This window comes from Lissotriton vulgaris, chromosome 7, assembly GCF_964263255.1.
Source record: "Lissotriton vulgaris chromosome 7, aLisVul1.2, whole genome shotgun sequence".
NCBI lineage: Eukaryota > Metazoa > Chordata > Amphibia > Caudata > Salamandridae > Lissotriton > Lissotriton vulgaris.
The window spans coordinates 1,632,262,920-1,632,277,708 of NC_141695.1; the positions used below are offsets into that span (position 1 = coordinate 1,632,262,920).

A 14,789-nucleotide genomic window follows, 5' to 3' on the forward strand; every position below is an offset into this window, starting at 1 on the left:
CTTAAACGTAAAAATAGTTTAAATTATTTCAACACAACTTTTACCAAAATGTAATACATATTAAATAAAAATATTATTGTGGCAGAATTGTATTTATTCTTTAAGAAGTATTATTAATACACTCAATATATTTATAATAATTAATACACATTTAATTTTATAAGTTTATTTTATAAGTTCTATGTAAATAATAACTAAATTAGGTTACTTTATATTTTCTTTGAAGTATGCTTCTTATTTGTTTTAAAGTATGATGAACTTTGAGTGTACCTATACTTTCCCATAGGAAGATCTCAACTAGGGTGGCGGTGATCTCCAACTATGTGGGGAAAGTTACTAGCAGTAACTTTACACTTATAAATGCAGTCTTAAAAGCCCTCATTTCCTGAACTTAAGCTGTGAAGACATGTAAATCTGCCCTTAGGTGTGAATCTGCACTTGGAAAATGTGAGTTTAAACCTAGGTGAATGAGTAGATTTACATGTGAGTAAATGTACATGTATAAATGTACCTTTGTGAATAGGACCACCAGAATACAGGGTTGTAGGACTACTTATATTTTTCTTAATGCTTACTTAACCCTTTAAGTGCTGCCGTTGGCCAACGGTCGTCACAAGCACTACCTCCCCAGTGCTGCGCACGACCGTTGGCCGACGGGCCAGCATTCGTTATCCGAACGTTCAGCACTGGGCGCTGAACGTTCGACGCTCGGAAGGTGTTAATGGAGAAATAGTTTTTATTTGCTTATGAGTTAACACCATGTTAATGTATTAATTTATGACCAAAACGTAATCCGTCTTGCTTTATTAATCCATCTTTTTTTGTCAGTTTCTATATGAGAAGGTGAAACTTTGTTGAGACTTCATGGTACTCCTACCTTTTCTGAATAGTGTTATGATATTTGCTAAGCACAATGTTCACCAAAATTTCTCTATGCCTTACTAGAGTCATGGAATGAAAAACGGATAAGTCACTTAGGGCTTTAAATGCTTCTCCAAAAATGTTAAACCAAACACTCAGTCTCTCCCAACATTCCAGTCAATCACGTATGCAATACGGCCCATTGTGACAGGCCAATCACCACATTCATGCTTAACACTGGACACATGTTTGCACAATGCGATTCTTCAACAGAAAACATGGACTCATATCTCGGAAGACAGACAATTACATTTTATACTAATTATATGCACTAGTTGATCCTTTGCGAATCGTAAACTGGATATTCAAGCCCAAACATAGTGATATTAATATCAGTACTACCTTCCTCAACCCAAAACACATTATCAGTGCTCTTAGTCCAAACTAATCTCCACCACATAGTATTTGAAAACGTACCCACCACACAACTTCCATTAAAGGCATCTTGCTAGAGGTAGTACATCCCAGTGTTACACTGTGGTAAAAAGTCTACCCAAGTGACACCCTCCTGCATAATAACAATAAGTCGCCCTAATGTATTTGTACAATAGTGAAGTACTTTGCAGTGTCCTTGGTTCAGCATACTGAAACTATACACAGATGTATTACCTAAAAGAACACAAAGAATCATTGTTGTTTAAATCTTGCGTACCTTCTGGATATTTGTATGAGTGGGTGATGTCCTCACATCTCTCACTGCCAACGCCCTTGGTACTGATGTTGTTGCCAACATATTTAGTGTTGCAGGAGACTTTTTCCAAATGCCCGTCACCATGATACAGCCAGACGGAACAGTCTGCATTCACCGCAGCAAAGAAGAGAGCAGAATCGTAGATCAGGTCCACATCACCCTCCTTGATAGCTAGTACTGGAGCAGGACCACAGCAGAACTTTCCTTGACAATGAGGCATAGAAAGGCAAGAAAGGATGTTTAAACCAATGTACACACCACATGGACATTGATGCTAGTTTGAGCCTAGAACACAAATATTTGAACGCAAGTCTTTGCTTTGTTGTGGTTGATGGCTACACATTGAGCAAGATGATGTTGCTCTAGCAACACTGACCGTTGTTAGAACAGCTATTCAAGTGTTGTGGTTTATGAATGGTCATCTGCTCATCCTGACGCTGTTTCAATCCTCTGAGCTCCAAACAGAGCATAATACTTATGAAAAGTTGCACTGAAGTGAAATGTGAGAAATCCTTACCACATGCACATCTCCAATGACTATAAATCTTTGTGGTATCAGGATAGGAGTTATGGAACCCTGCAGTTGGGCATTAATGGTTAAACTGAATTATGAAGCTGCAAGGTCTTCTACACAGTTGGAGACAACAAAGTGAGTGGAGGGAATTAAATACAATACACTGTGAGAGACCACATGAGTAGGGGCTAGAAATCCAATACACACTACACAATACGAGACGACAAAGAGAAGGACCATTAAATCCAGTACACACCACATGGTGAGAGACCACAAAGAGAGGAACGACAATGTAATCCAATACAAAGCGAAAGACCACAAAGTGAGTAAGAGTTGTTAAGTCCAATACACACTATACAGTGTGAGACCACAAAGAGTGCAAGGGCTATTACATCCAACATACACTATACAGTGAGAGACCACCATAGTAGGAAGGGCTAGTAAATCCAGTGCATATTCCAAACCGAGAGACCACAAAGAGATCAAGGATTATTTAATCGAATAACAGCCAGTGGGTTTACAATGCAGCGCAACACAGACAAAAATAGAAAAGATGCAACAAAATCTGAGAAATGAACAGCCCTGTTCGACTTCTTTTTATAATATTTGATTTGAAGGCACTTGTCCTAATGAGAAAGAACAACTCATTTCACTTGACTATGAAACCGTATTGGTATTGAAACATTTTACAGATGCAGGATTTCATTCAAATGGCCTGATTCTGATGTAGTTAGGAAGGCCTCCTAATGGCATTTTCTCCTTCCAAATCGGATCGGGAAAGTGTCTTCCCGACCCAGGGCCCAATTGTGATGCGGTTAGGAACATATGCTCCCATTGAAGTCAATGGGAGTCCAACCAAATCGTATCTGGAAGCATCCGGATGCATCGTACTCCGTCGGTCGGACTCTCCCGATCCGACTGGTTGGTAACCATTTCCAAACCGATTCGGTCGGGAAGCTTTCCAACCCGTCTCAGAATCAGGCCATAAGACTTTTTGTAAAGTTTAGTTAAGTTTTTTTTAAAAAGCATTGGCGCCCTGTTGGAGTATCTCTCAAGAGGTCTCCGCTGTGTGCCTGTCCAATAAGAAAGCATGCACTCCATCTCTTCCAATTTTGGAAATGGCACCAGCGGCTGACCTGGGGGTAGGAGGTAGTCCCCCCGGGTTTATCTGTACTCTCCAGTGATCAGTTCCACCACTCCTGCTCTCAAAGAATTAATACATTATTCACTGTGTACCTTTGTTTGGGGTTTGTGGGTTTGGAGGGCAATGTAAGTCCATAATGGTGTTAATCAGCAGTACTATTGCTTATTTGTGCCTCCTGTAAGAACCAACTCCTAAGTAAGAAGCAACTGATCTTTTCTATAGAATGTATTCTATGGAATATAGGAATTTGGATGTATGGTATTGTACTGCTGAGTGTACTGGAAAATTCAATAAAGAATGTTTTGACAAAAAAAAGTATTGCCGAAGCCTCAGGTCGGACTTTAATGTGTTAGCACGTTTAAATACAGCCATGCACAGACTTTCAAATAAAAATATAGTTGCAACAAAAAAATATCATAGCCGAAATATCGATGACCAAAATATTGTGGAGGTAAGTATATGTTGGTAGGTACAAATGTGCTGTTCTTAACTCCATATTTATGTAACTTGACGATATATATGTCAAGGCATATGTATGTGAAGATAGGTATAGTGTACATACATTTCCTAATTACTTACTGTGTTGCTATTTTGATGGTCGATATTTTTGCAGCCTAATATTAAATATTCTTTTGCCAAACTGTGCTGCCAGTCTCTTTCTTAGCCTTCAATGTCCTTTCCCAGGTTTTTATACCACTAGCATGAGATGCCTTGCAGCTGGTTACACAGTTGAACCACAGAAAATAGTCTGTGCAATTCTGTGAATACCTTTGTCTGCCTGCAGTAGCTTATTAAAGCCAGATTGATTGACTTTGGTTATTCATGTTCAAAACACTACAAAATAATTAGACTATGGCAGTAGTAGACAAAATAAATAAAAAAGGATTGATCTGTGTGAAAAAGTCATGTATAATTGAAAATTCTTTGAGTGTACTTTTCAGAAATAAAATAGTTCCTCGTGCATTGCACTGTAATGCAAGCGTTTCATTTGAGGCACAATAATAAACAAAACGATGAACAACCTTTACAACGAAACTTTTTTAACGCACTACCATTACAACGCAACCATTACAACGCAAACCATTACAACGCATTGCGCCGGGGGGCGCTCTAGGATAGGGAATAAGTTTAATTTACTATCCAACACCTTCCCTAGTGTCCACGGGGACTGGAGTTGGAATAGTAAATTAAACTTGTCACTATCCAGCACCCCAAAGCGCTATGCGTTGTAAAGGTTTGCGATGTAAAAACCGCGTTGTAAAGGCATGAGTGGTAAAAGTATGCGTTGTAACGTCATACATCCAAACAAAACAGCAGTAGCATGCATTCAAAGAGAAATACTTCTGTGAGTGGAAGAAGCCAAAACCCGCTCTCTGCATATTAGTAACCAGAGATCCAGCAGACTGCTGTGCTTTTTAGCCAAACCTAAACAACAGTTGAAAGTGCACATTCCTAGTAGCCAAAATGCTTTGGAATTCCAGTTTTTTTCCCTCTCCTACTTAAATGCCCTTAATGCTGAGCTATTTAAGAGCTATTACCTCCATTTCTTTCCTGTGGTGTGGCATCCAGAGCCTGCCACCCATCATATCCCACGGGGAGGTCTTTTCGCATCATCCAGCACTCATTCCAGATATGAAAATCCCTGTGGAAGGCACTGACAGTTATAGATGAAAGGGAAAAAAGCAAAACGTACTTTCTAATTGAACTTCAAACTGTGTAATCTTGTACACTTAAACACCCAACAATCTTAGTCTTTGAGGTAAGGAATTGTTTGGCCATCAAACAATGAGCAATCCAACTTTGTGTATTTACTGTGGCCAGGCCCATGGTTCTTCCATAGAGGCTGCCTTGTGATTGACACCTCTTGAGGCCACTATAGACAATTAAATCACCTCCAAGAGAGGCAGGTAAAACACGTTGATCTAGAGAAGGAAACTAAGACTGCAAGGGAGCATAGATACACAAAGGCTGGGAAATCAGCACTGCAGTTGCTGCAAGGTAGGCAATCAGGAATCTGATAAGATGTGGCGAAACAGGAAATATTGACCTGCCTTGGAGGCCTCTGCGAAAATATGGATCGGGTGTCCTTACATATGAGCCTGTTTGCAAATCTACCAGTAACAACTTTTACATACTGGCACTCTGGAGAATAATAATTCTTTCTACAATGACTTACACCTGTCTATGTTCTTACAACATGTACAGAGTCCATAATCTCTATGCACATACAGAATGTTAGAATTGCGGGTGTGCCCTGTATATGTCGAGGACAGTTCTTCTGTTCTCTACAATTGTACATTTTATCTTTTTTTATTATTTATTTTGTATGTGTTTTTAGATGCTCTTATTAACAAAATTGTACTTTTAATGTATGTTTTATGAATTGTGCTTTTATGGCTGGTTTGCCAGCCGAATAAAGTTGACTGATTGATTGAGTCGATAGTCTCTCTTAAATGAGTGATACTCAATTACAGCTGGGCAATAGTTTCTTCAATGGCCGCTTGTCCATTGGACTCAACACCTCAGATGATTGAATGGTTTTATTGTTATTTTAATACGTCATCCCTTCACTGATTTTCCCCCTTCGTCATTTAATGGGAGAGGTGTGGCGCAGCAGCCAGAGCGACTAACTCCGGTGCTGGGTGCAGCACGGCATCATGTACCTGGGCAATAGCTCACTTAATCTCCCTGACGGCCGCAAGCACCTGGATACCCTTGGGGGTGATAAGTTTCACGTTATAAATCTCGAATTATTTATTATTATTGCTTATCTTTTCATGTAGCCAATGCTTTCCTCACCATATACTGTTATTCCTGCCTTTATTGATTTTTGCCCCGTGTTCATCATAGTATTCGTTCACCACTAAGTTCCCCTCTGCGTCGTTTGCCGAGTTGAAGTTTGTGACCACTCTGGTCGGAATACCGAGACATCGCAACACTGTTAAGGCAATCAGATATGGAAAACATTTAGATTAATTAATTGGACACTTCTGATACAATAGTGCGAAATAAAACATGAGCATAAAATCAGCCACCCAGCTGGCAGTACATTAAATAATGGAAAAACAAAATAGAAACTTATTTTTGAGAAACCAAAAAATCAAAAATATCTACTTATATTTTAGTCAATAAATAGAAAACACCTACAAAAAATGATTCATATTTTAGTCATAATTAACTAAAACCCCCAAAAACTGTAAAAAAAAAAAAAAAAGTTGTGGACCTCATATTGAATCAAAATATATAACAAACATTTCTACAATATCGGTGGCACAAAGTAGGCTGAATAAAAAAATGAGAATACTGCTTGGAGGGGCAGAAGAAAGAAGCAAGTTACAGATCATACAGCAGCTACAGCAGCAGAAAAAAGCGATACTAGGCACATACAACCGCTACTGGGTAAACGAAATTTCGCCACCAGAGTAATCCCCGCCGGGCACCCATTCGCCAGACACCTGGCTGACTAGGGGTATGTCACAAAAAGACCACAGGGTGTGTCTTACACAGGTGGTGAAGGAAGACTTGGGGCAGTGAGACACTTTCTTGGCCAGTTTCAACGGTACACTTATGTGGCAGGAACCCTGGGTGTGGGCTTTGGGGCCATCCTGGGGACAGTATGGGTATCGGCTAAATGGGCAGACAGCTGGAGCCAGAGCGGACTCGCAGGCAACAACACATTGTTAGAACTCTTCCCCCATCGTGGCGGCTTTTACCAATAGGCAGATCACCCTACGGTCAGACAACCATGCGGTGGTACAGGCAATCAATTTAGGAACATTAAGTGCCCAGCGGTGGTCAAACTACTGTGGAAGTTAGTTGGTTGCCAACTGACTGCGAACATAGCCATTAGGGCAAGACACATTGCGGGTCTGGACAACTCAATAGCTGGCTTGATTTCTCGTTTTCAGTGGGGCAGGTTCAGGGAGCTGACACCGAACGCGATCAAGCAATTACTCCAATGCCAGAAGAGCTATGGGATAAAGACATTATTGGACCAAGCACTGGCCCCCAAGATGGTGAAACAATATCGTAAGTGCTGGGCGACCATCATTGACATTACAGGCTCTGTGGGGTGCTGGCAGTTAATCCGGAAGCGGTAACAACATTCATAGACTGGGTATTCCAGAGTGGGAAACCCAGATCATGGGTTCAAGCACACCTGAGCGCGGTCACCTATTACTCCAAACTGGCGACGGGGGTGGACCCTACGGGGCATTTTTCTGCAGAATGGCTATGAAAGGCTGGGAGAGATTACAGCCCAGGACTAGGGAGAGGAGGAAGCCCATTGATTTTACAGTCCTAAAGAAGGCAATCGGTGCATTAGCAGAAATATGCACTGGGGAGCATGAGCTGAAGTTATTCAGGGCGATTCAGAAAAGGGGGTGGTGATGAACAGAGTGTCTGAATTAAGCAGACCACTCTTACCCAGTCCAAAGATCAGGGCTTGATCCATCACCGTTATTTATCTCACTGCCCCACCCCAGCTCAGAACCTGGCTATATGCAAATCAGTCTGTCCCTGGCCCAGTGCATCATGGGAACAGGGCAGACTAAACTACCAAGCCAATTCTTCACCAGAAAGGAGACAAGCTACCGGGGACCGGTTTCTGGCATTTCAGCTGTCTTCGGCCCGGCTTGCTTGAATCCTGATGGAGCAGTGAGAAAGGGACTCATGTCTGAGTATACCCTGCCACACCTATAGTGGCCAAAAACGATTCAGAAAAGGGGGTGGTGATGAACAGAGTGTCTGAATTAAGCAGACCACTCTTACCCAGTCCAAAGATCAGGGCTTGATCCATCACTGTTATTTATCTCACTGCCCCACCCCAGCTCAGAACCTGGCTATATGCAAATCAGTCTGTCCCTGGCCCAGTGCATCATGGGAACAGGGCAGACTAAACTACCAAGCCAATTCTTCACCAGAAAGGAGACAAGCTACCGGGGACCGGTTTCTGGCATTTCAGCCGTCTTCGGCCCGGCTTGCTTGAATCCTGATGGAGCAGTGAGAAAGGGACTCATGTCTGAGTATACCCTGCCACACCTATAGTGGCCAAAAACGATTCAGAAAAGGGGGTGGTGATGAACAGAGTGTCTGAATTAAGCAGACCACTCTTACCCAGTCCAAAGATCAGGGCTTGATCCATCACCGTTATTTATCTCACTGCCCCACCCCAGCTCAGAACCTGGCTATATGCAAATCAGTCTGTCCCTGGCCCAGTGCATCATGGGAACAGGGCAGACTAAACTACCAAGCCAATTCTTCACCAGAAAGGAGACAAGCTACAGGGGACCGGTTTCTGGCATTTCAGCCGTCTTCGGCCCGGCTTGCTTGAATCCTGATGGAGCAGTGAGAAAGGGACTCATGTCTGAGTATACCCTGCCACACCTATAGTGGCCAAAAACGATTCAGAAAAGGGGGTGGTTATGAACAGAGTGTCTGAATTAAGCAGACCACTCTTACCCAGTCCAAAGATCAGGGCTTGATCCATCACCGTTATTTATCTCACTGCCCCACCCCAGCTCAGAACCTGGCTATATGCAAATCAGTCTGTCCCTGGCCCAGTGCATCATGGGAACAGGGCAGACTAAACTACCAAGCCAATTCTTCACCAGAAAGGAGACAAGCTACCGGGGACCGGTTTCTGGCATTTCAGCCGTCTTCGGCCCGGCTTGCTTGAATCCTGATGGAGCAGTGAGATGTGAGACCCTTGCTCATTGCACCATCAGGATTCAAGCAAACCGGGCCGAAGACGGCTGTAATGCCAGAAACCGGTCCCCGGGAGCTTGTTTCCTTCCCAGTGTAAGAATTGGCTTTTGTAGTTTGGTTTGCCCTGTTCCCATCATGCACTGGGACAGGAACAGACTAATTTGCATACAGCCAGGTTCTGAAACTGGGATGGTGCAGTGAGCTAAAAAACGGTGTTGGATCTAGCCCTGACCTCTTGACTGGGTGAGAGCTTTCTGCTTAATTCAGAGACTCTGTCCCTCACCACCCCTTGTTGTAAATATTTTTGTCCACCCTAAGCGTGGAAGGGTATTCTCAGATGTGAGACCCTTGCTCATTGCACCATCAGGATTCAAGCAAACCGGGCCGAAGACGGCTGTAATGCCAGAAACCGGTCCCCGGGAGCTTGTTTCCTTCCCAGTGTAAGAATTGGCTTTTGTAGTTTGGTTTGCCCTGTTCCCATCATGCACTGGGACAGGAACAGACTAATTTGCATACAGCCAGGTTCTGAAACTGGGATGGTGCAGTGAGCTAAAAAACGGTGTTGGATCTAGCCCTGATCTCTTGACTGGGTGAGAGCTTTCTGCTTAATTCAGAGACTCTGTCCCTCACCACCCCTTGTTGTAAATATTTTTGTCCACCCTAAGCGTGGAAGGGTATTCTCAGATGTGAGACCCTTGCTCATTGCACCATCAGGATTCAAGCAAACCGGGCCGAAGACGGCTGTAATGCCAGAAACCGGTCCCCGGGAGCTTGTTTCCTTCCCAGTGTAAGAATTGGCTTTTGTAGTTTGGTTTGCCCTGTTCCCATCATGCACTGGGACAGGAACAGACTAATTTGCATACAGCCAGGTTCTGAAACTGGGATGGTGCAGTGAGCTAAAAAACGGTGTTGGATCTAGCCCTGATCTCTTGACTGGGTGAGAGCTTTCTGCTTAATTCAGAGACTCTGTCCCTCACCACCCCTTGTTGTAAATATTTTTGTCCACCCTAAGCGTGGAAGGGTATTCTCAGATGTGAGACCCTTGCTCATTGCACCATCAGGATTCAAGCAAACCGGGCCGAAGACGGCTGTAATGCCAGAAACCGGTCCCCGGGAGCTTGTTTCCTTCCCAGTGTAAGAATTGGCTTTTGTAGTTTGGTTTGCCCTGTTCCCATCATGCACTGGGACAGGAACAGACTAATTTGCATACAGCCAGGTTCTGAAACTGGGATGGTGCAGTGAGCTAAGAAACGGTGTTGGATCTAGCCCTGATCTCTTGACTGGGTGAGAGCTTTCTGCTTAATTCAGAGACTCTGTCCCTCACCACCCCTTGTTGTAAAGAAGTTATTCAGGGCAGCATTCACATTGGCTTTCTTCGGGGCATACAGGATCAGCGAGTTAATCGCCCCAACGAAAGGGTCCCTGGGACGGCATTCATACACAGGACTGACCTCCACATGTGGGTGGGACACATGGTAATCAACTAGCACCGATCAAAAACAGAGCAGGCAGGCAAAGGGAAATATAAGAATAAAGAACAGGACAACCTGACCAAGGTTAATCACAATCAAAACAATAGTGTTTATCAAATTATAATTGTGGTGCTGCACACTCCCAGTGCCTGTTTTCCTAAGGCACAAGTCCGAACAGTAGATATTTTCACAAAAAGTAGGAGGCGCACTCAAAAGGATCAATGAGGCAATCTTATTATTCCAAAAGTTCTCTTCTATATTTCGGTAATTATACCAGATAAAACAGCTGTTTTATCTGGTATAATTACCGAAATAAAGAAGAGAACTTTTGGAATAATAAGATTGCCTCCTTGATCCTTTTGAGTGCGCCTCCTACTTCATGTGAAAAAGGCAAAGGGAAATACACCAGGATTGAGTGTATCAAGAACAAGGCCTGCTGCCCAGTAGGACTCATCCAGGAACACGTGCGACAAGGTGGGCCGAGCAGGGGCCGCTATTGTCACATTGGGACCAGGGCTTGCCTCAGCTGGTTTCAGTTTATATCGGTTATGCGGAGGTCCCAGGAGAAGGTTGGTTTTACACCAGGGAATTGGGGTCACACTCCTTCCGAATAAGGGCTTCAACAACGGCGGCAGACCTGGGCTTTGACTCTGAACAAATCAAGATGATGGGGTGATGGGCATCGAACACCTTTAAAAGATACATATGCCCCACGGTGTACGGAGTTTTGGTTTTAACCCCCCTCCATCTAAGTCCATCAGAAGGTCGCAAGAAAGTATGGATCATGTGCCACTCGTACATAGCCAGGGCACAACAGTAGGCGGTGGCACAGCAAGAATTCAGAGGAATCTGGCTCCGTAACACGGAAGTGACGTGGCTAGGACAATCAGGGATGAAATGGGACCAGCTGCTGCCCGTGGTGCAAAGGGCGCTGCGGGAGGGCAATGAGCCAGACGCAGTAATGGTTCACTTGGGGGGTAACGACCGAGCAGCCATTGGGAGGAGAGGGCTACTGGAAAAAATGATCACGGACTTAGCCTCAGTAGCCAAGTTAATCCGCCCAGGGCATGGAGGGGAGCCATAAACCAGGGTGCAGTTGAAAAGTCCAGACGAAAACTGAACATCACCATGGCAAAAATATGCAGGGCCTACAGCTGGGGTTTCGTAAGGCATGGGCTGATTAACCTGAGGACCCCGGGCTACCACTTGGATGATGGGATGCACCTAACGGGGTAGGCATGGACATGTTCATACTCAACACAGTGGGAGTTCAGGAGCAACTGGGATTTTCTTGAGTGGGTGTAGGGAGGCAGCAAAGGGGGGAGCTGCTTCCGATCGTTGAACCATCGGCAGCATGGCAGAAGAAACCCAGAAAAAGATCCAAAGGGGAAAGTACCATAAGCAGAAGAGCCACTCACACAGTGTCCTTGGGATACCTAACGGCAGGGACCCAGGGTGAGCAGATGACAGCACACAGCCACAGGCATTGTAGAAGAAATGCCCGCACAGTGTCATCGTGATGCCACATGGCAGGGGCACTGAAGAGCAGACTTGTGACCAGCTAGAATGATTTCGGGGGGAGGGGGGGGAAGGGGTGCATGTGGTTAGGGCGCTAAAATTAAAGGGGTGAACTTTCCCCTCTGGCAGGGTTTTAAAAAACACAAGTTTTCTAGTGACATCTGAACCGAGATGAGGATTTTTCCAATGCATATAATATCAGGAGGAGAATTCCATAGTTTTGTAGCACATGCCGAGAAGCTGTGTCTACGAATTATAATCTTACTGAATCTGGAAATAAACTATATTTTTAGTGATGAGGAGGAGAGAGTTCTTCTAGAAAATAACATTGTGTCTTTGATAGACGCTGGTGCGTCAATTGGCAATTACTTATGAGTTATGCACAGAGCTTTGGTATGATATTGAGCCTCATCAGAAGCCAATGCAGTTTTGTTAAATTCGGGCTTGTAAAATTGTTAATCTTGGCTCACCCTCACACTACATCTGTTATTTTGTTTTGCTCCACCCTTTCTTCCAATATTTCATCCCTACAAGTGCAAATGTTTTTGCAAATGACACAAGATTTTGAGGAATTTCTTTGGTTGTCCATAGTGCCATAAAGACCTTTTATTATTCAGCAAATAGTTCATTTTACGCTGGCTGAAGGCTACTCTATTTGATTCTGGAGAGGCAGGTGTAATTTTGCCACAATATCTCTTTTGCCAGTCATAAATCCTAAACCCACTAACAGTTTACCAGATCCCAAGGAGAACCATCAAAGGATTTAGGGGCATATTACCAACAACTAGCGATAATTATCGCTATGTTGGTTTAGCGGCGATATTTTTATCGCCGAGCTGCAGCGATTTGTATCACTTAGGAACCTTGCTATTATCAAGGTTTATCACCTAAGCGATAAAAATCAGCCGAAATGCATGAATATCGCTGAAAAGTCAGCGATATTCATGCATTACCGAGCTAATGCTCTTAGCCATATTATCCACCTACCATTGGATAACATGGCTAAGAACTGCTCAGGGTCAGGTGTTAGTTTTTGGAGATATTCACGCTTAGCGCGAATATCTCCAAAAGTTGGTAATAGGAGATAGCGATGTTAGCGACTGTTTCCAGTCGCTAACATCTTGGCACGCCCACTTTGCATGTCATTAGTGATAAATATCACTGACATGCAAAGCGGGGCCCAAGATGGTCGCTATCTCCTACTAGCTGTCGCTAACTGGTGTTAGCGACAGCTAGGTAATAGGGAGATCATTTTATCTCCGCTTTCTTGGCTTTAAAAGCCAAAAAAGCGGAGATAAACCACCTTGATAATATGCCCCTCAGTGTCAACTTCCTTAGCTAAAATGCCCCCACATCCACCAGTAAAGCTACAATTTCTGGACAATTCCTGGCCAAATGCATTAGTTCCTGTCCACCCCATGACCTCACTGTAAACACAAGGAGAAGATGGACGAACCACTGAAACTTTTCAGACACTCACCCCCTGTCACAGATCTGGGTTGAATCCATGACCTCGCCACACATTTCTAACATATCAGTGATGCTATCAGACCCATATTACATACTCTAGTACATCATTATTTGTTTTATTGTTATTTTAATGTCATTCCCTCGCTAATTTTCCCCTCCTTCATTTTAATCTTCTCTAACTCGCTCATTGAAACACTCCTTAAATATGCATTTTTTAATTATTATGTAATTCATTTGATTAATTTACAATTATGTGTTCAGAATATGTAATTATCTAGTCATTATCTAATTAGAAATTATGTATTTATGTAGTCCTCATCTATCTACATGTACATATTCATGCAGTCATCATGTACTCACTTGTACATATTTATTACCTCACTTTTCCTGTTTGTAGGTAACTCGCTTATTCACTCACTCACCCCTTTTTCTTGGACTGATTCTTTCCTCACTCCTTATTCCAAGCTAACAAGCTGTGGGTGTGGATGACTCTTCTTTCCATCAAAGTTCTCTGGGGGCGTGAACCCAGGAAACACGGGGGATTGGGTGACAGACGTAAATATTACTCGGGTACCAACTGAGATGAGCTGGGGGAGTAGATCCGAGCCAGTGGGGTCGGAGTATGATGGGTGCAAAAGCTGACTGTGATGCCACCGGCTGTCTGGGCTGGTGGTGGGTCTGTCTTAGTTCAACTCATGCCATATTCCTCTCCACTGTGCCCTCATTGTGTTGCAGAATAAAATTACTATTAGCGCCTTATTTTGAGCTTGGGCTGCAGATTTTTATTCCTCCATTGGGTCACATTTTCCACCTTTGCCAATATATCCTTTAGATTTAGTGTTTACTGCCAAGGCAGGAGAGGTTTCTGCTCCAGTGTCCACCATGGGAGGTGCCACTTTGAGAAACTCTAACGCAGATCCATGAATTCCAATTTCTGTCATGCCTACAGTACTGCAGTAACTTCCGCCAACAAATGTGGGCACTAGAAATGCACACTCAGTGGGGGCACATATGCAGTGCTGAAATATCTAATCCCCAAACAAGCTGGTGGGGGAGGATTCCCCCTAGGCTAAACACACTACACTTTCCTGTAAGTGAAGGCCAGTCATCCTTTGCAAGCCAGTCTTTCGCTGAGGTAACTCTCCTACACGTGGACCGGGCGGCTGATTCGTCACCATTTTTGAATGAGTTATCCCCATATTGGGCGTGGTGGAAGAGTTAAATCGTGGGAATATACCACCGGAGGAGGGGACAGTAAGGTCCAGATGTATCAAAGGGATTTACCCATTCTGTGTCTATTGAAAAATGTGTTCCTACATATGGCCCTAAATCTACAGTTCTTTGGCAGGTTTT

The 14,789-nt window shown here is 43.6% G+C and overlaps 1 protein-coding gene across 1 annotated transcript in view; it reads right to left on the reverse strand.

The window, feature by feature from the left end:
- Positions 1 to 14,789, reverse strand: part of LOC147706164 (protein 4.2-like) — a 61,549-nt gene that overhangs the window by 24,975 nt on the left and 21,785 nt on the right. Inside the window, exons 7-9 of the mRNA XM_086932594.1 lie at positions 6,070 to 6,208; positions 4,809 to 4,912; positions 1,574 to 1,816 (exon numbers count right to left, since the gene is read on the reverse strand). Of these exons, the coding sequence (XP_086788720.1) occupies positions 1,574 to 1,816; positions 4,809 to 4,912; positions 6,070 to 6,208 (486 nt within the window). The remainder of the gene's footprint in view (positions 1 to 1,573; positions 1,817 to 4,808; positions 4,913 to 6,069; positions 6,209 to 14,789) is intronic.